This window comes from Phyllobates terribilis, unplaced genomic scaffold (assembly GCF_046119375.1).
Source record: "Phyllobates terribilis strain yellow unplaced genomic scaffold, ASM4611937v1 Scaffold_13__5_contigs__length_258822181, whole genome shotgun sequence".
Taxonomy (NCBI): Eukaryota; Metazoa; Chordata; class Amphibia; order Anura; family Dendrobatidae; genus Phyllobates; species Phyllobates terribilis.
In genome coordinates this window covers 121660296-121682913 of record NW_027362773.1, presented here as the reverse complement: position 1 = coordinate 121682913, position 22618 = coordinate 121660296, and the positions used below count along the sequence as shown (strand labels likewise).

The 22618-nt window shown below is 42.8% G+C and overlaps 1 protein-coding gene across 1 annotated transcript in view; it reads right to left on the bottom strand.

The window, feature by feature from the left end:
• The window catches only part of LOC141174580 (solute carrier family 22 member 6-B-like), a 50951-nt gene extending 32608 nt beyond the window's left edge, over positions 1-18343 (bottom strand). The window contains exons 1-4 of the mRNA XM_073659518.1: positions 17969-18343; positions 11874-11977; positions 7538-7692; positions 6948-7116 (exon numbers count right to left, since the gene is read on the bottom strand). Coding sequence (XP_073515619.1) covers positions 6948-7116; positions 7538-7692; positions 11874-11977; positions 17969-18343 — 803 coding nt within the window. The remainder of the gene's footprint in view (positions 1-6947; positions 7117-7537; positions 7693-11873; positions 11978-17968) is intronic.
• Between the last annotated feature and the right edge of the window lie 4275 nt (positions 18344-22618).

Below are 22618 nucleotides of genomic sequence, written 5' to 3'. Positions count from 1 at the left end.
CATCAGGCAGGGAGATGTGTTACATCAGGCAGAGAGATGTGTTACATCAGGCAGAAAGATGTGTTACATCAGGCAGAGAGATGTGTTACATCAGGCAGAAAGATGTGTTACATCAGGCAGAGAGATGTGTTACCTTAGGCAGAGAGATGTGTTACCTCAGCCAGAGAGATGTGTTACATCAGGCTGAGAGATGTGTTACATCAGGCAGAGAGATGTGTTACATCAGGCAGAGAGATGTGTTACATCAGGCAGGGAGATGTGTTACATCAGGCAGAGAGATGTGTTACATCAGGCAGAGAGATGTGTTACATCAGGCAGAGAGATGTGTTACATCAGGCAGGGAGATGTGTTACATCAGGCTGAGAGATGTGTTACATCAGGCAGCGAGATGTGTTACATCAGGCAGCGAGATGTGTTACATCAGGCAGAGAGATGTGTTACCTTAGGCAGAGAGATGTGTTACATCAGGCAGAGAGATGTGTTACATCAGGCAGAGAGATGTGTTACCTTAGGCAGAGAGATGTGTTACCTTAGGCAGAGAGAAGTGTTACATCAGGCAGAGAGATGTGTTACATCAGGCAGGGAGATGTGTTACATCAGGCTGAGAGATGTGTTACATCAGGCTGAGAGATGTGTTGCCTTAGGCAGAGAGATGTGTTACATCAGGCAGAGAGATGTGTTACATCAGGCAGGGAGATGTGTTACATCAGGCAGCGAGATGTGTTACATCAGGCAGCGAGATGTGTTACATCAGGCAGAGAGATGTGTTACCTTAGGCAGAGAGATGTGTTACATCAGGCAGAGAGATGTGTTACATCAGGCAGGGAGATGTGTTACCTCAGCCAGAGAGATGTGTTACATCAGGCAGGGAGATGTGTTACATCAGGCAGGGAGATGTGTTACATCAGGCAGGGAGATGTGTTACATCAGGCTGAGAGATGTGTTGCATCAGGCAGCGAGATGTGTTACATCAGGCAGAAAGATGTGTTACATCAGGCAGAGAGATGTGTTACCTCAGCCAGAGAGATGTGTTACCTCAGCCAGAGAGATGTGTTACATCAGGCAGGGAGATGTGTTACATCAGGCAGAGAGATGTGTTACATCAGGCAGCGAGATGTGTTACATCAGGCAGCGAGATGTGTTACATCAGGCAGCGAGATGTGTTACATCAGGCAGGGAGATGTGTTACATCAGGCAGGGAGATGTGTTACATCAGGCAGGGAGATGTGTTACATCAGGCAGGGAGATGTGTTACATCAGGCAGGGAGATGTGTTACATCAGGCAGAGAGATGTGTTACATCAGCCAGAGAGATGTGTTACCTCAGCCAGAGAGATGTGTTACCTCAGCCAGAGAGATGTGTTACATCAGGCAGGGAGATGTGTTACATCAGGCAGCGAGATGTGTTACATCAGGCAGCGAGATGTGTTACATCAGGCAGAGAGATGTGTTACCTTAGGCAGAGAGATGTGTTACATCAGGCAGAGAGATGTGTTACATCAGGCAGAGAGATGTGTTACCTTAGGCAGAGAGATGTGTTACCTTAGGCAGAGAGAAGTGTTACATCAGGCAGGGAGATGTGTTACATCAGGCTGAGAGATGTGTTACATCAGGCTGAGAGATGTGTTGCCTTAGGCAGAGAGATGTGTTACATCAGGCAGAGAGATGTGTTACATCAGGCAGGGAGATGTGTTACATCAGGCAGAGAGATGTGTTACATCAGGCAGAGAGATGTGTTACATCAGGCAGGGAGATGTGTTACATCAGGCTGAGAGATGTGTTACATCAGGCTGAGAGATGTGTTACATCAGGCTGAGAGATGTGTTACATCAGGCAGGGAGATGTGTTACATCAGGCAGAGAGATGTGTTACATCAGGCAGAGAGATGTGTTACCTTAGGCAGAGAGATGTGTTACATCAGGCAGAGAGATGTGTTACATCAGGCAGGGAGATGTGTTACATCAGGCAGAGAGATGTGTTACATCAGGCAGGGAGATGTGTTACATCAGGCTGAGAGATGTGTTACATCAGGCTGAGAGATGTGTTACATCAGGCAGGGAGATGTGTTACATCAGGCAGAGAGATGTGTTACATCAGGCAGAGAGATGTGTTACCTTAGGCAGAGAGATGTGTTACCTTAGGCAGAGAGATGTGTTACATCAGGCAGAGACATGTGTTACCTCAGCCAGAGAGATGTGTTACATCAGGCAGGGAGATGTGTTACATCAGGCAGGGAGATGTGTTACATCAGGCAGGGAGATGTGTTACATCAGGCTGAGAGATGTGTTGCATCAGGCAGAGAGATGTGTTACATCAGGCAGAAAGATGTGTTACATCAGGCAGAGAGATGTGTTACCTCAGCCAGAGAGATGTGTTACCTCAGCCAGAGAGATGTGTTACATCAGGCTGAGAGATGTGTTACATCAGGCAGGGAGATGTGTTACATCATGCAGAGAGATGTGTTACATCAGGCAGAGAGATGTGTTACCTTAGGCAGAGAGATGTGTTACATCAGGCTGAGAGATGTGTTACCTCAGCCAGAGAGATGTGTTACCTCAGCCAGAGAGATGTGTTACATCAGGCAGGGAGATGTGTTACATCAGGCAGAGAGATGTGTTACATCAGGCAGCGAGATGTGTTACATCAGGCAGCGAGATGTGTTACATCAGGCAGCGAGATGTGTTACATCAGGCAGGGAGATGTGTTACATCAGGCAGGGAGATGTGTTACATCAGGCAGGGAGATGTGTTACATCAGGCAGGGAGATGTGTTACATCAGGCAGAGAGATGTGTTACATCAGCCAGAGAGATGTGTTACCTCAGCCAGAGAGATGTGTTACCTCAGCCAGAGAGATGTGTTACATCAGGCAGGGAGATGTGTTACATCAGGCAGCGAGATGTGTTACATCAGGCAGCGAGATGTGTTACATCAGGCAGAGAGATGTGTTACCTTAGGCAGAGAGATGTGTTACATCAGGCAGAGAGATGTGTTACATCAGGCAGAGAGATGTGTTACCTTAGGCAGAGAGATGTGTTACCTTAGGCAGAGAGAAGTGTTACATCAGGCAGAGAGATGTGTTACATCAGGCAGGGAGATGTGTTACATCAGGCTGAGAGATGTGTTACATCAGGCTGAGAGATGTGTTGCCTTAGGCAGAGAGATGTGTTACATCAGGCAGAGAGATGTGTTACATCAGGCAGGGAGATGTGTTACATCAGGCAGAGAGATGTGTTACATCAGGCAGAGAGATGTGTTACATCAGGCAGGGAGATGTGTTACATCAGGCTGAGAGATGTGTTACATCAGGCTGAGAGATGTGTTACATCAGGCTGAGAGATGTGTTACATCAGGCAGGGAGATGTGTTACATCAGGCAGAGAGATGTGTTACATCAGGCAGAGAGATGTGTTACCTTAGGCAGAGAGATGTGTTACATCAGGCAGAGACATGTGTTACCTCAGCCAGAGAGATGTGTTACATCAGGCAGGGAGATGTGTTACATCAGGCAGGGAGATGTGTTACATCAGGCAGGGAGATGTGTTACATCAGGCTGAGAGATGTGTTACATCAGGCAGAGAGATGTGTTACATCAGGCAGAAAGATGTGTTACATCAGGCAGAGAGATGTGTTACCTCAGCCAGAGAGATGTGTTACCTCAGCCAGAGAGATGTGTTACATCAGGCTGAGAGATGTGTTACATCAGGCAGGGAGATGTGTTACATCAGGCAGAGAGATGTGTTACATCAGGCAGAGAGATGTGTTACCTTAGGCAGAGAGATGTGTTACATCAGGCAGAGAGATGTGTTACCTCAGCCAGAGAGATGTGTTACCTCAGCCAGAGAGATGTGTTACATCAGGCAGGGAGATGTGTTACATCAGGCAGAGAGATGTGTTACATCAGGCAGAGAGATGTGTTACATCAGGCAGAGAGATGTGTTACCTTAGGCAGAGAGATGTGTTACATCAGGCAGAGAGATGTGTTACATCAGGCAGAGAGATGTGTTACATCAGGCAGAGAGATGTGTTACCTCAGCCAGAGAGATGTGTTACATCAGGCAGGGAGATGTGTTACATCAGGCAGAGAGATGTGTTACATCAGGCAGAGAGATGTGTTACATCAGGCAGAGAGATGTGTTACCTTAGGCCGAGAGATGTGTTACATCAGGCAGAGAGATGTGTTACATCAAGCAGAGAGATGTGTTACATCAGGCAGAGAGATGTGTTACCTTAGGCAGAGAGATGTGTTACATCAGGCAGAGAGATGTGTTACATCAGGCAGGGAGATGTGTTACATCAGGCAGAGAGATGTGTTACATCAGGCAGGGAGATGTGTTACATCAGGCTGAGAGATGTGTTACATCAGGCTGAGAGATGTGTTACATCAGGCAGGGAGATGTGTTACATCAGGCAGAGAGATGTGTTACATCAGGCAGAGAGATGTGTTACCTTAGGCAGAGAGATGTGTTACATCAGGCAGAGAGATGTGTTACATCAGGCAGAGACATGTGTTACCTCAGCCAGAGAGATGTGTTACATCAGGCAGGGAGATGTGTTACATCAGGCAGGGAGATGTGTTACATCAGGCAGGGAGATGTGTTACATCAGGCTGAGAGATGTGTTGCATCAGGCAGAGAGATGTGTTACATCAGGCAGAAAGATGTGTTACATCAGGCAGAGAGATGTGTTACCTCAGCCAGAGAGATGTGTTACCTCAGCCAGAGAGATGTGTTACATCAGGCTGAGAGATGTGTTACATCAGGCAGGGAGATGTGTTACATCAGGCAGAGAGATGTGTTACATCAGGCAGAGAGATGTGTTACCTTAGGCAGAGAGATGTGTTACATCAGGCAGAGAGATGTGTTACCTCAGCCAGAGAGATGTGTTACCTCAGCCAGAGAGATGTGTTACATCAGGCAGGGAGATGTGTTACATCAGGCAGAGAGATGTGTTACATCAGGCAGAGAGATGTGTTACATCAGGCAGAGAGATGTGTTACCTCAGCCAGAGAGATGTGTTACATCAGGCAGGGAGATGTGTTACATCAGGCAGAGAGATGTGTTACATCAGGCAGGGAGATGTGTTACATCAGGCAGGGAGATGTGTTACATCAGGCAGAGAGATGTGTTACATCAGGCATAGAGATGTGTTACATCAGGCAGGGAGATGTGTTACATCAGGCAGAGAGATGTGTTACATCAGGCAGAGAGATGTGTTACCTCAGCCAGAGAGATGTGTTACCTCAGGCAGGGAGATGTGTTACATCAGGCTGAGAGATGTGTTACATCAGGCAGAGAGATGTGTTACATCAGGCAGAGAGATGTGTTACATCAGGCAGAGAGATGTGTTGCATCAGGCAGCGAGATGTGTTACATCAGGCAGAAAGATGTGTTAGATCAGGCTGAGAGATGTGTTACCTCAGGCTGAGAGATGTGTTACCTCAGGCTGAGAGATGTGTTACATCAGGCTGAGAGATGTGTTACATCAGGCAGAGAGATGTGTTACATCAGCCAGAGAGATGTGTTACCTTAGGCAGAGAGATGTGTTACATCAGGCAGGGAGATGTGTTACATCAGGCAGGGAGATGTGTTACATCAGGCAGAGAGATGTGTTACATCAGGCAGGGAGATGTGTTACATCAGGCAGAGAGATGTGTTACATCAGGCAGGGAGATGTGTTACATCAGGCAGAGAGATGTGTTACATCAGGCAGAGAGATGTGTTACCTCAGCCAGAGAGATGTGTTACATCAGGCAGGGAGATGTGTTACATCAGGCTGAGAGATGTGTTACATCAGGCAGAGAGATGTGTTACATCAGGCAGAGAGATGTGTTGCATCAGGCAGCGAGATGTGTTACATCAGGCAGGGAGATGTGTTACATCAGGCAGAGAGATGTGTTGCATCAGGCAGCGAGATGTGTTACATCAGGCAGAAAGATGTGTTACATCAGGCAGAGAGATGTGTTACATCAGGCAGAGAGATGTGTTACATCAGGCAGGGAGATGTGTTACATCAGGCAGAGAGATGTGTTACCTCAGCCAGAGAGATGTGTTACCTCAGCCAGAGAGATGTGTTACATCAGGCAGAAAGATGTGTTACATCAGGCAGGGAGATGTGTTACATCAGGCTGAGAGATGTGTTACATCAGGCTGAGAGATGTGTTACATCAGGCAGGGAGATGTGTTACATCAGGCAGGGAGATGTGTTACATCAGGCAGAGAGATGTGTTACCTCAGCCAGAGAGATGTGTTACCTCAGCCAGAGAGATGTGTTACATCAGGCAGAGAGATGTGTTACATCAGGCAGAGAGATGTGTTACCTCAGCCAGAGAAATGTGTTACCTCAGCTAGAAAGATGTGTTACCTCAGGCAGGGAGATGTGTTAATTAAGCCATAGAAATCTGTTACCTCAGCCAGATAAATGTTTTACCTCAGGCAGGGAAAAATGTTACCTCAGCCAGAGAATTGTGTAACATAAGTCAGAGAATGTTATCTCGAGGCAGAGAAAAGTTTTACCTCAGCCAGAAAAATGTGTTACTTCAGAAAGCAGTAACTGTGAGCCCCTGTGGTTTAGTCTGTATACTCACTTATAAGTGATTTATGCTTACCTCCTTGGCCAGAAGCTGTGAGATGTGCCGACCATAAACTGGAGCAGTTCTGCATGGTCAGACACAGCTATTACACAGTACATAGCAGAGACACATTCATAAGATTATCTCAGCAAAGGAACATTTTTTAACACATCCAATAGTGGAATTTATTGCTATTCCAAGATCTAATGATTAAATTAAACTTTGTTCATGGGACTACCCCTTTAAAACCTAATGCTAAATTGAAAATGGCTACTTACAGTATTTTGGGAGTACACACAACATATAGGGGGATCAAGGAGGGTCTGAAAGAATAGGTGTGTATGGGTTTATAGGTAACTAAAAAAATATATATACATTACCAAGAATATAAAAAGGAAATAAAGAAAGGAAGGGATGCAGCCAGCTGCAGCATACGCCAGTCTTCAATCAGAAAGGCCAGACCCACCAGCACCAGCTGGCCAATTGTATAACAGTACCCAGAGGCTGTACTGGTAAAAGCCCGACATTCGGTGGGAATCCATTCCACAACTAGGAAAGAGCTTATAGTTAAGAGAAGATCATTTTAAATAATATTAATAAAAGCTAATTCATATCTTGAATTTCCTAAGATATTCAACACCCTTAAAAGTAATCTTTAGATATTGCATCAGGATATTATCAGCATAATATCATTTTTGGAATCACAAAAGATGTCCTATCCAATTATAATGACCCAGAAATCACTTTGAGACATAATCTACAAAAATCTAAGGTTATAGATACTTTAAATGCTACTTGAGTGTGATAGCAAACATTAGATTGAAAAAAATACTTTATCTGACGCCCAGATCACACATTGCTATTTATTCACCGATTCAAAATTAATTGAATCACAAGTTCATATATGTTTTAATCTTCATTTTTTGTGTAAATTTAATTTTAATCAGGGATTGTTGGATTTTATACTTGCTTAGAGAGTAGGAATTGAGAACAATCCCAGAGAGAGATGCACCAGTCAGGAAGCGAAAGACACAGTACACAATGTAGTTAGGAGCAAAAGCTGCACCAATTCCAGTCACAAACATCTGAAGGTTTGACCAAATATTCAGTGGTCTGCGTCCAAACCTTGGATAACAAATGAGGATAATATTTTAGAATATGTACATTTGGATGATCATATCCTTATATGTATAAGACTATAAAATTCTTAAATTGTCACTGTCATTTCAACAAACTTTGCATAAATCACTAGTCCAAGTGAACATAAGAAATTTTCTAATTTGTCTACTTTCCACTTATTACCCTCTTGTTCCCTTTTGAGCACTGAACGTCATCATTCAGTCTGAAAAAACAGCTCAGATCTTTCTTGGTTAAAGCAAATCAGACTACCAGCACAGGGAGGTGTTAATTTACAACCTTTTATGAAACTCTATCAAGAGTGTAGAAGGAAGGAGCAATTGCAGCTTTCAGCAAATTTTGTTTGCTGGATTCACAGCTACACAGCTCATTACTGCTGGATAATGTCCTCCGTGCTGCTGCTGCTTATGTATGTGTGCGTCGGAGAAAAAAAGAGCAGAAATCCACCTCTTTATGCTTTGTATATAGGAAAAGGAATTTATGTATCAATTTTCTGGAATCTGGTCAACCATCCAGGTCAGTAGTCTCTGGCCACTGGATGGGTGCTTTGTGAATTTCTTACCTTCTGTGATCTTGGCTTCCAAGCTGTGCACAGACAACCTTGATGGCTGGGGCTGGAGTGGTTGGAGCGCGCGGTGAGGTGCATATGTTCCAACCCCCGGACTTCATTAGTGGAATTGCAGTCAAGTAGCCGCATTTTAATGGGGCATTATTAGAGGAACTGAGGTCATGTGACCTGTGATGGTGTGATACTTAAGGTCCTGCAGTTTAGCATTATGCACCATGCCCCTGAGGAAGCAACATCACAAATATGCGAAACGCGCGTTGGGGTCTGTTTTATGTTTGGTCACTAGATCTGGTATACTTTATGATGGGTCAGATGGACTGCTTAGTATTTTGCATATGAAATTGGCTTTTTTTGTGAAGCATTACTATAATGGTCTTTATTTAATATAGGGGGTATTTTTCCCTTTAAATTTGGATCTAGTTATTTCTACAATGAGAGTCTGGTTTCATAATTACTTAGTATACTATATGTGAAAATTATGCCCATGTCACCCTATGATATTGTTATCTGGTTGCCAATGTGTTGTTTGTCTCATTCTATATACTTCACACTTATATGTATTTATTTTGCATGCAATTGAATATAATTTACTACTTTTAGCCAATGAACTCGCTTGTTCTTTTTGTGCCGTTATATTAGAGTGGCTAATGTGTTGTTTTTCTTGCCATTTGCATATGATTTTGTAATTTGCTATTAAAATGTACAGTACCTACTGGATTTTTTGATAATCTTAGATCTTTGATACAACTTTGATTAGCTAGGCTGGGAGGAAATCGCTGCAATGATGACATAGTGCCAGATTACCTAGTCAAAAGCAGCGCCAGGAATCTCAGAAAATAAGAGATTGGAAATGCTCCTATCCAACAGCCAGAGACAACTGATCTGGCCAATGGACCGGAGTCCCGTAAATGAAATGAATATGCCCATCACTAAATAGGAGACATCATAGCACCCACATCATAGTTTTCACCCACTAGCTCAACTGAAAATTAGAAACATATCCTACAGAGGGTGAAAAATGTAGGATACAAATCATATAATGACCAATAATAGTGTTATTTCTCATTTGCAGCCACATGACAGCACCAGTGAACCATAAACATAACATTAAAATTAGATAACTAATATTATATAGCCCTCCCTCCTATGCAAAAGCAATGACCCATCAAGGCACAAATTCCACAAGACCACTGAAAGTGTTCTGTGGTATCTTGCACAAAAAAGGTAAATTGATGTCTTTTTAAGTCCTTCAGATACTCTATATGCCTCAAATTTCTATATATGTTATAGTATAGATCTCTACAACTCCAAACTACAGACTCATACCACACTCATGTACATGGGGACTAAAAGAGTCTCTAAAGCAGGGCTCACTTGTTTCAGTTTGACAGTACTAAAATCTATTCCATTGGTGATACTGTAGCTGTGTGGCTTCAAGGAGATCTGGCGTTTTATCGCATGGCCATTATAAGTAAAACAGCTTATAGCTGCACTCTGTTTGTAAATCGCACAAACTTACATGTTGTCACAGGTTTTGAGCCACATCATAAAAGAAACCTCGCCACAACATGCGAACCCAAGTTTATGACTTATAGGTGCTAACAGGGCTGCTCATTACCTACTGCTGACCAACATCACAGATAGTAGTAGTAGTAGTAGTAGTAGTAGTAGTCGTAGTAGTCGTAGTAGTTTAGATACTTGTATAACAAAAATTTGTCTAACCAGGGGAGAAAGTCTTGAGTGCTTGTAAAGGGGTTGTTTTGGATAGGTTTTGTGTGGGCAGAGCAGAATATTTTTATAAGAAGATATGTAGGATGGTACACCACTTTATATATTATACAGTGTAGTGGCAACACAGAGACTTTAGGTCTAAACTTGTGACAATTCTGAAAATTTACTAATGCTTGCAACAGTTTGCTGGCACTTTCATCAGCTGCACCTCCATCACTCTAAGACTTTCCCTTGATCACTCAGTAACTCAATCCCTGATGATTAACTGTCAATGGCAGCAATATCCTGCAGTAGCTTGTCTGGTACTTTCCCCATTATTGTGGCTTACCTTTCTCACTTACCATGTCACAGTCCCTCTCACACAGAAATCAGTCACTCGCGTCTCTCATGTGTGCCAAAGTTCATGAGTCACACATCCATTTGAAATCTGCTGCATCGCAGAACACCTAAGTAATATTATATGGTTGTTCCGCTACTTTTCTATTAATGACCTATCCTCAGGTAGCAGTTGACAGGTACTGCAGAGCTTTCTAATAGGGGCAGATCTGCAGCATCTGGTAGTGGCAACTACACATTTGACAGTGTTGCATAGCAAAGAGCTAACTTTGGTAACCACTTGGTATTTGCACTGCAACAGGGTCAATGGTAGTCAATAATAACTAATAAAGGATTTAGCAGTCCAGGAGTCCAAAAAAATAACAATGGGCTTCATGTAATGTCAGAATTTTTTGTTGGTAAGAGGTTGGCGGTTTCAACTCTCTTTCAAACTGATAAATGAAAATCAAAAATTACCATCTCTGTGAAGGTCAAGAACTGATTTAATACCAAATAAAACTAATTTTTCTATTTTTAAGTGATCCATTCACTTATGTGGAAAAGTTGGCTGTACTAAAATAAAATGTCATCTGTTTTCATTCACAGATCTGTTGTCTACTTCCTTTGCTGCAGGTGATTAGGAAAACATCACCTAAAATATCTTTTATTTAGATTGAACTTTTTTATTTCCTGATAGTTCTGTGGATATTGTAGACGCATTATGAATAAGTAATCGCAATGTTGAGAACGGCTCCAAAGTGAAGTTAAATTGCCTCTCCAGTCTTACAATCATCCACTTTACAGAAAAAAAGTCCTAAAGAATTGTAACATTTTATTTTGTGTAATATCTTTTTTTTTTTTTTTTGCAATTTCTTTTTGAAAATTGTTGTTATTTTTTTCCCCAGAAATGCTCTAATCACTTTCAATTTCTCTTTATTCACTAGTAACATAAATGAATGGCTGTATAATTCATCATAAAGGTTTGAACTCAAACACTGTCCATCTACTCTGATTGATAGCTCCTCAGTGTCCCTCCTCCATCTTGCTGCTGAGATCTCACACTGCTCAGAACAAGCTGCAGCTGTCATTCAAGCTGGGTGGGCGGAAACTGAATACATTTGGACTCATGAGCTATCACACTCTTTATTTACAAAATAAGTACACCAGCCTCATCGGGCTTAAATGGTCTATTTAATAATTTATGCAGTTTCTATTGTGAAATCTAGTGAAAGACCAACTATTATTAAGAAATTAGTGGTTTAAAAAGAATTGCATTTTTGGAAAACGGTCAGTTTTGACGAGTCTGCTGGGGCTGTAAGAGACGTCAGCCCTGAGAGGAGCCAAGATGGATAGAACTAAACACAAATCCAGGGAATGTTATTGATGAATACCGGAGGAATTGTGTGGGACAACATCCTGGGAATCATAACTCAACATTAAAGGTTACTTTTATGAATTGTCTTCCATTGTAAAGAACATATTTGAAGATATATTGCTGAATTGAAATGTAGGATCAGACAATGGGAAATCAAAAAATTAGTAAAGTGAATCTTACTTGTCTGATAAACCACCAAATACAATGGATCCAGCCAACACTCCCGCCATGTAAATGGACTGAGCAAGCTGCCTCATTCTCCTCTGATTACAGACCAAATCCCACTGTAAGAAATAGAAGAATTTAATGACATAAGATATTGCTTCCAGCTCTTGTTATATACAGTACATGTCATACTCCCCCATAAAGGAATTGCCTGACACCCCCATAGATCAGTTGATATTTGCTCGGGCAGCTGCTGGATATTAGCAATGTTCAGAGTAGAACACCACAGCTTCATACATTGTTCATTGTCTGCTGCCGAATATTAAAGTGTTCAGCTCTGTACATTGCTTATATCTGGCCATTTTTGAAGCAGATATCAGCTGATATTTGGTGGAAACAGGTGTTGAACCACCATCAATCTCACATTGATGACATGTCATAAGGGTATCTCATCAAAATGTTAGTCTGGGACAACTCCTTTAAAAAGTTTTCTGGGAGTACAAAAAAAAGCATAAATATTAATAATACTATAATATTATTACTATTCTAAATAATTTTAATCACTAAGTCCCAATAGATTTGTCAAGGTAAAAGTAAAATGTCTGCCATCCTGATGCAATGACAGAAACCTTTCCTAGACTGTTCGGCCAGGTACCTGTGAGCATGTGCAAAAGGAAGCTGTACTGCCTATACCTATACCATACCAGATACCTATACCATATATTGTCATTCAGAAAGATGGTGGGCAACAATGTGAGCGGCCTTATCTTACCTCAGCACCCCTGGTATCTCTAGTTGTTACGCCAGGTGTGAGGGAAACACAGAGGGAAAAGGGAAAAGGAGCCCAGGCACTAGGGAAAGGGGGAAGAGGTGACCTCCTAATCTGGACTAGCATCACTCTGTCTCCCCCTAATGTCCCTATACAGCCTCTGCAGCTGTCGCCGATCACGTGCCTCATCCTACTATCCCTGGCGTAAGGCTATAGCTGGGGGTGGAAGGAGATGAGCACTGGTCAACCTCCGCTAACACTCTAAAGACAAAAGGGGAAGACAACACAGGGAAATTACAACTTAGCTTTAGAAGAAACTCCAACAGGACACACGGCCTCAAGACTCCAAAGAGGACGTGATGCTACTTCAGCCAAGTTCCAAGTAGGAATGAGTATAACCGACGACGCTCACCTAGACACACCAGGTATATATACACCCAGACTAAAGGGAGGTAGTCGCTGGGTTCTAGACACAGCCTCCTATCTAGGTAGCTGTCTGCATTGCCACACATGGAGACTTTCTGTAAACCACTGCAGGGCGACTGTCTGTCACCTCTGACACACCCGTGACAGTACCCCCCCTCTAGGAGTGGCCTCCCGACACTTAGGACCGGGTTTCTCAGGAAAAAAGGTGTGAAAAGAGTGAACCAATCTGGGAGCGTTCACCTCTGACGCTGAAACCCACGTCCTTTCCTCCGGACCATAGCCTTTCCAGTGCACCAAGTATTACAGAGAACGGCGTTGGAGGCGAGAATCTACTATCCTCAAAATCTCGAACTCCAAATTACCATCAACCATTACTGGGGGCAGTGGTAGAGGTGAGGGCTCAAGGAGATCTATGTACCTTTTGAGTAAGGACCTGTGAAACACATTGTGAACCTTAAGGGCCCGAGGAAGTTCAAGACGAAACACTGCTGGGTTAATGACGGCGGTAATTTTGTAGGGACCAATCAACCTAGGTCCCAGCTTCCAAGAAGGAAATTTCAATCTTATATTCTTGGTAGACAACCACACAAAGTCATTCACATTCAGGTCTGGACCTGGCTAGCGTTTTCTGTCAGCCATACGTTTATACCTGTCACCCATGATATTCAAATTACACAGAACACCCTGCCACACCAAGGTGAGCGACGAAGCAAACCGTTCCTCTTCAGGAACTCCTGAAGCTCCTCCCCCACTGAAAGTACCAAACTGTGGATGATAACCGTATGCACCGAAAAACGGTGACCTGCCAGTGGATTCTTGACGATGATTATTGATGGCAAATTCTGCCAGTGGTAAGTAGGATGCCCAATCCTCCTGATTTTCTGAGACAAAACATCTGAGGTATGTCTCCAAGTTCTGATTGACCCGCTCGATCTGACCATTTGACTGAGGGTGGAAGGCAGAGGAAAAGGACAGCTGCACCCCCAGTCGAGAACAGAATGCCTTCCAGAACTTGGAAACAAACTGGGTCCCCCGATCTGACACCACATCAGAGGGAACCCCATGTAGCTTCACAATCTCATTTATGAACACCTGAGCAAATGTCTTAGCATTGGGAAGTGCAGGTAAAGCAACGAAGTGAACCATTTTATTGAACCTATCTACTACTACCAAAACCACCGTTTTGCCTGCAGAAACCGGTAGGTCAGTTATAAAATCCATGGACAAGTGTGTCCATGGCCTGCTAGGGATAGGTAGCGGAAGAGGAGTACCAGATGGACGGGTGTGTGAAACCTTAGAACACGCGCAAATACTACATGCAGCTACGGGTGCAATTACATCCCGATGCAACCTCGGCCACAAAAAACGACGAGAGAGGAGGTCTGCGGTTGCCTTACCACCTGGATGCCCAGCAAGCACAGAGTTATATTGTTCCTTGATTACTTTACGGCACAGATCAGGTGGTACAAATAATTTTCCTGAAGGGCAGGAGGCAGGGGCGTCCCCCTGAGCCTCCAGCACCTCACCCTCTAGTTCAGGAAAAAGAGCCGAAATAACTACCCCTTTCAGTAATATCGGGGCAGGGTTCTCATGGTCACCACCCCCAGGGAAGCTCCGGGACAAAGCATCAGCCGTTTTTGACCCCTGGACGAAAAGTGATAACAAAATTGAACCTAGTAAAAAACAGGGACCATCTGGCTTGCCTAGGGTTGAGACGTTTAGCTGACTGGAGATATGACAGGTTCTTATGGTCAGTAATAACAGTAATAGGACGGACAGCCCCCTCCAACCAGTGTTGCCATTCCTCGAACGCCAATTTGATCGCCCAAAGTTCCCTATTGGCCACGTCATCATTTCTCTCAGCTGAAGACAATTTTTTTAGAAAAGAAGGCGCATGGACACCATTTACCAGGGGACGAACTCTGAGACAACACAGCCCCAACCCCAACATTCGAAACATCGATCTCCACAATAAAGGGTTGAGAAACATAGGGTTGACTGAGTATAGGTGCAGTGGCAAAATGAATCTTTAAGGAAGAAAAAGCCTGGAGGGAAACATCCGACCTTTGGAAAAATCAGACCCCTTCTTAGTTATGTCAGTAAGGGGTTTCACTACAACAGAGTCAATTTGGACGAATTTCCTGTAAAAATTAGTAAAGCCTAGAAAACGTTGTAGGGCCTTCAGGTTCTCAGGACGTTCCCAGTCAAGGACTGCACGGATCTTCTCCGTATCTATCCGAAAACTTCAAGATGACAACAAGTACCCCAAAAACTGCACTTCCTGAACAGAAAAGACACATTTGTTATCCCTTAATATCTGGAGCACCTGCTTAACATGCCCCCGATGGGTCTCAAAATCAGGTGAATAAACCAAAATATCGTCCAGATAGACCACCACAAACCTCCCCACCAAATGATGAAAAATATCATTTATGAAATGCTGGAATACCCCAGGTGCATTGGTCAAACCAAAAGGCATAACCAGACTCTCGAAATGACCTTCCGGGTTATTAAACACTGTCTTCCATTCCCCTTCTCTTATTCTAACCAGATTGTAGGCTCCCCTTAAATCCAACTTGGAGAATACCTTAACTCCCACAACCTGGCTGAACAAATCAGGAATCAGAGGAAGAGGGTATGGATCACGGATGGTAATTTGATTTAATTACCGGAAATCTAAACAGGGACGTAGACCGCCATCTTTTTTCTTCACAAAGAAGAACCCTGCCGCCACGAGCGAAGATGGGTCTGATATGTCCCTTCTCCAGATTTTCCGCAATGAAATCCTTCATGGCTTGTCTCTCAGGGCCAGAAAGATTATACAGTCTGGACTTGGGTAGTTTAGCTCTAGGTTAATAGGACAGTCATAAGCACGATGAGGAGGCAAATCCTGACACCCCTTCTCAGAAAAAACGTCCTCAAAACCAGACAGAAAAGCAGGCAGAAACTCCGTAGAGATAGCAGCAATGGAAACATTCAGACAGTTCTCATGGCAGTAATCTCCCCATTCAATAATCTCCCCGGTTTGCCAATCCACCAATGGATTATGTTTAACAAGCCAGGGGATGCCTCAAACAATGGGAGTAGGGAGATTCTCCAAAACATAACAAGGGATTATTTCACAATGAACCGACCCCACCCTCAGTTTTACATTATGTACAATCTGAGTAAATGCTTTCTGTGCAAGTGGCGCCGAGTCAATGGCAAAGATGGGAATAGGTTCAGCTAAAGCACAGCAAGCGAGACCATGAGTTTTCACAAACTCAGCATCAACCATGCTGACTCCGGCTCCACTGCCAACAAACACAGAAATTTTTTCGATTTTGCTCTCTAGCACCACCTCTGCAGTCAGGACAAAGCGGGAACTACAGTTTGGCCACAAATGCACCCCTTGTTTATCCAATTCCAGACTACCAAGAGTTAATTGAGTCTCTTTTTGTTAAGGAATTGAAGGACAGGTCCCAACAAAGTGTCCCTTTTTCCCACGAAAAAAAAACCATACACCTTTTTTCTTGCGAATCTCCGGGGAGATGTATGATGTAGAGACACCCCCTAACTGCATAGGTTCCTCCACCTCCCCCAGTACTGGTTCACCCCCAGACCGCTCCCTTTGCAAAGGTACACAACACTGACAAGAAGGCCCCGGAGAAGGCGGTCGCACCCGTCTATGCCGAAGGCGCCTATCCAGACGTATGGCCAAAGACATGGCAGCCTCCAAGGACTGAGGGGTATCATATACAGCCAAGGCATCTTTCAACCTTTCCATTAGCCCCTCACAAAATTGACTTTTAAGGGCTGAGTCATTCCATTTGGAATGCGCTGCCCATCTACGGAATTCCGAACTGTATGTTTCCACTGACTGAATCCCCTGCTGAAGGCGACATAGCTTAGACTCAGCCAAGGCGACTCGGTCAGGGTCATCATAGATGAGGGCAAGAGCTCCAAAAAAAACCTCCACAGATTGGAGACAAACCGAATCCTGCGGTAACGAAAACGCCCATGGCTGAGAATCGTCCTGAAATAGAGAGATCACAATACCAACCCGTTGCTCCTCATTACCGGAGGAGTAGGGATGAAGTTTGAAGTACAATTTGCATGCCTCCTTAAACACAAAAAAACTTGTCCCTACCTTCTGAAAACCTGTCCAGGAGGGCAACCTTGGATTCAGGCTGGACGGGCCTACCTGCAGAGACCCCCACATTGGCGGCCTGTAACCGCTGCTGAACCTCACAGTGGAGGTCATTCACCTCTAGACACAGACAGCGGAATTGCTCTGTAAACTCTGCAACTGATCCCATACTAAAGGGAGTAAGGAAAAAAAAAGGTGCATGCCCAAAAACACATGATTACCTTCCTAAACAAAACAATTGTGATTTGGAAAATAAAGGTATGTAGAAATTAATTTGGAAGATGTTGGAGGTTAGGGAAATCCAGAAAGCAGGGCACCGGATGTTCTCCTTTCGGAAACTTTATTAGTACAGAAAAATCACAATGTTTCGGCTGCTCAGGGTCTTTATCAAACCATAAAAAAGAGAGATATGGCTTGATAAATGCCCTGCATGGCAGAAACGTTGTGATTTTTCTGTACTAATAAAATTACCAAAAGGAGGATATCTGGTGCCCCAGATCTTGGATTGTATTGCTACTACCTAGTGGAGTGTTGCACCAAGTATGCACGGACAACAGAGTGGTGCACGGGACTCATCTATTGCAAGTGCAAAATGTGGGGGGGTAGATAGAATCTGGCATGTTGGATTTTAGCTTTTTTTTTTCTATTGAGGTCTCGTTTTTTTGCCCCTTCTTAAAAAGACATTAACTCTTGAATATTTTAAGGTGAAACTGTTCAACCATCAATTGAGCAAAAGGAAGAACAGGACAGGACGATGATGTTAAGAATTAATTAAGAAGTTCTCACCTTGTTTATGATAGTTGAAGAATATTCGCTGTTGTCATACATGTAGCCATTGGCACACGTCTCAGTCTCCAAGTTGCTAGTATTGGTTGTGGAACTATAATTAAGCAAACTGAATTGGGGACTCGTATATCTTAAGCAGCTGGAGAATTTTCCATTAGAAGCCAATGGTATATGAGCATGTAGCCAAAATCCGGTAAAATTTCCTTCTTCCCAGGATTCGTTAAGTTTACATCGATGCTTTGGAATAGCAGCAGTAAAGTTCTGCATGAGGTTGTGGCTAGCTAACATGAAAACTGGCAAGGACAGCAGAAGGACATGTATGATCTGATATCGTCCCATTCCACCCAACCTCTCTAAGATTTCCTGAAATGCCATGGTTATTCACACAGTTCCCAATCTCCACATAAACAGCTAAGGACATTGAAGCTTGGGTGCAAACGGCATTTCCAAAGTCAGCGAATGGTGCATTAAAAAACTTGGCTGCAGCCCTATATAAGAGCGCAGTGCATTACACTTTGTAGGTGTAAAGGCTCATGGTGACCAAGTAACCGTGTGTTAAACGTTTACTGATATGTAGACGCATTAACTTCTTCTTGAGAAGTTACTTCTCAATTAGGGATAAAGTGCAACACTTAATGGTTGTTATAGGGCAAGTTCCATGACCAAACATAAAAATAACCTATTAACCAATGTACTAGGATTGTCAAACTCTAGGTAAAACATACAGAAAAAAAGCCAGTAAACAATGTATATCCCTTGGAACAAAAACAAGACTCGAACACCTTAGGGGGCTTATACTGTAAATTACTAATATACAATTACCTTTTATCATTTGATGATTTCATGCATTCAGACGGTAATAAATAATATTGATTACTGACACATCTGCAGGGAAGCTATTGGAAATTTTAGGATCTCCACAGTCGCATGTATAATAATTAGAACAGTACATCATATCTAGGCAGCTTCCTAGTATTTTCTGAAATTCAGAAGGTTTAGCGGTGTGAAAGTCGTGCTGTTCACAAACTTTGCAAGAAGTTTAGTAAGTCTGTGAGAATAATGTATGGAGTCACGAACCTGCCCCATAAAATGTAAAGGGATTGTATAAGTTTAGTAAAAAGGGTCAGCCTAGCTATTCTTCCCCAGAAGCGACGCTATTCTTGTTCATCACCTGCATCTGGTATCTTCATTAGTTGCAATACTAGACACAGTTCATGTACAAGCATAATGCTATTTCTTGGGGAAATAATAGCTGACGTGTCCTTGTAAACTCATGCAACCTTCTTAAAAGTGTATCCCCATCTCATACATATATGGTATAGCCATAAGAAATGGCATAAATAAATAGTAGATGCGGATCCCACCAACACGACCTTCACCTATCTCTAGAACAGGGCTGTGAGTGCAAAAGTGGTTAGAATTCCCATACAAATTAATGGGAATTCCGACCCCCTCTTTACTAAAAGCAATGAGCATCGAGGCCCCAATCTTGAGACAGAAGCAGGTTGCATTAGTGAGATCAATATCTAAAATATTTTTAAGGCATATTCATAAATGTACAAGATAATAAGAGTACAATTTTAGTTTATTTTACTCCATTATATAGCACCATCATGCTCCACGGTGCTTTACAGACATCACCATTGCCTTTTCCATTGAGGTTCAATTCCTTATCAGTATGTCTTGTGTGGGAGTAAACCCATGCAAACACAGTGTCACAACACTGTTGTTTGATATCTTGGGGCTAGTGGTTCCTTCCCTATCCCTAAAGCTAGGGGTGCCCTAGCTGTCCTTGCTCCCCGGATTATTTCTGATGGTGAAGACGTCGGGGCCACGTGCCTTCCTGCTAAATCAGCCCTTATTTGTTCCCTCCCCCACCCAGGGAAGTGGGGAGCTGTAGTTTATAAGAATACACAAACTAGACTAACAAGAGAAAATATACAGGGATAAATGAAAATATCAATAATACAAATATGCAGTCACAAACAACAGAGTGGAACACCAGGAAATAAAGAGAAGGAAAAAACAAATAGGAGAGGATGAGGATATGCACACAGATAAATCACCAAGCAAGTCTTCAGAACAACACTCCAAAATGCCTCCTTAAATAACCAACACCTCCAACTCCAGAACCAGACAGTATGAAACTAACACAACTAACATTGGCAATCCCTGATTGCCAAAGGTGAGCATGTGTAGCAGAGGGGAGTGGTCAACCCTGAATAGCTGGGACAATCAAAGCAGGAAACCTCCAGAAGCTCTCAACTGAACAGATTAACCCCTGCACTGCTAGCAGAAACCTTCCCTGTTTAATATGATGGTGAAGTGCTTCTAATCAGTGCAGGAGTAAGTGAAATCAGACACAGCGGTCTTCTGGCCCCTCTTTGTCGCGGTAAACCAGTGAGACACAGGGAGAACATACAAACTCCTTGCAGGTGTTTCCTTGGTGAGATTTGAACCCAGGATCCCAGCACTGCAAAGCATCAGTGCTAACCACTGAGCCACTATGCCTAGTGTTTTCTCAACTGAGCAATCCCAATACATCATAGAGGAGTCTCTAGTCACTTGCATTATCCTTTACATTATTATACTGTTATTATGGTAGGAAATTCACATTAAAAACATAGAACAAATCTGCCATACGCATAGTTGTCATCATTTGAACATTTTTTTTCTAGAGACATTTTAGCTTTTACAATAAGTGTTTTAATGGGGTTTGACTTGTTATGGGGGAGGTTTGGTAGGCATGAGCAACAGCTGCACATGAAGAGCTGTAAGGAAACAATCACTAGAAAAGTTCTTTTTTCTTTTTGTAAAGCTCTTGTATTTACAATCTGCAATTTACAAAAATAATTATAGTCAAAGTACAGCAAAAAAAATACCTCTAGTTCTTCAGATATGTTATCCAGATGATTGGACAGGAACCACAGACCAAACCCTAAAATTCTGATCTGATGTTTCAAAATCCCACACCAAATCTAATATTCAGACACTGGATCAGACTTCAGTCAGACCTTGGACAATATCTTAAACCAGTCCACATACGGTAATTCAGACCCATCCCTATAATTCAGAATCGGACAAAAAAATTTAGAAACCAGACACCATAATAAAATGTCTAAAATCTAGACCAAACCCCAGGCCAAATCTTATTATTCAAACCTCAGACCCCATAAATCAAACCTCATGGTAGACTCCAGAGCAGTCCCCAATATTTAGATCTCAGACCAAAACCCCATTCCCCAATGTTCAGATCCCAGACCAGACTCCATAATTCAGACTCCAATGATAAGCCCTTATATCAAATTCTAGACCAGGCCCCAGAACCCATAATTCACACCCTATCATACAGATTCGAGATCAGACTCCACCGTTTAGACCACAGACAAAATCAAACTGTATAATATGGACTTCAGAGCAGTCCTTGATATTCAGGGTCTGCGATATTCTGAACATTAGACCAGACCACAAAATTCAGGCCCAACATCAATTGTATAGACTGCATAACTGACACCAGACCACATAATTCAGACCCTATAATAAACACCACTACTAAATTCCATAATTCAGACCATATAATTATTATAAATAATGGAATTAGGAAAGGTCAGCTCACCAACTTTAATCCTCCAGGTGCATGGAACTCCGTCCTGATTGAACATATACTTTTAATAGAAAAAAGTTAATTTCCAGTTCCAGAGTCAAATTCCAAATGCTTTATTCAAAACACTAAAATTGCATGGCACTAGACTTGTAACAGCAAGATGAGAAGGGAAAAGGGATGCGTTTCAGGAAAAAAAACACAATTGCGGTTGAAACGCATTGCTTTTTCTCTCTCATTTTGCTGTTACAAGCCTAGTGCCATGCTATTTTAGTGTTTTTGAATAAAGCATTTAGAATTTTATCCTAGAGCTTGATTTTAACTTTTTTCCATTATTCTATAATTATTACTCCATAATTCAGACCCCAGATCCCATCATTTAAAGCTCATAATACAGACTCCAGAACAAACCCCAACATTCAGACCTTATACCGTACCCCAGTCCCAAATATTCAGATGCCAGAGCAAACCCTAAAATTCCAATCCCACATTAAAATATTCAAATCCTACAAATGACATCCTAATGATGGCCAGGTAATGGCCAAATTATTAAAACTGCCACCCCACAAAGATTAGAAGTGCACTGCAAATAATTCATTTTGTGTGCATTCTTTCACAAATCATATTAGTAGCAGTCTGGTGCAGGGGCGTACATAGAAATCATGGGGCCCAATAGCAGAAGCTCTAATTGGGCCCCCCCTCCAAAAAAAAAAATATATTTGTATGTGTCACAGAAGAGCAGATCTCACAACTTTCCAGCCTTTACATAGTACTTTAGAAAGTACTTTCATTGCCCCATAAAGTATGATGCCAACAAAAGTGCCCCCCAAACACGCTATGATGCCCCCATGGTGCATTCCTCCACATTAGTCTCCACATTCACAGTATAATGACCCTATTGTACCCCACTTCAACTCCCAAGGCAAAGTATGGTGATCCTAACACAGTATGATCCCCCAACTGTGACTCCCACACAGCCCTCCATACAGTATAATGGTCCACACTCCAAACAGTATGATGGACCCCACACAAACCTTCACGCCGTATAA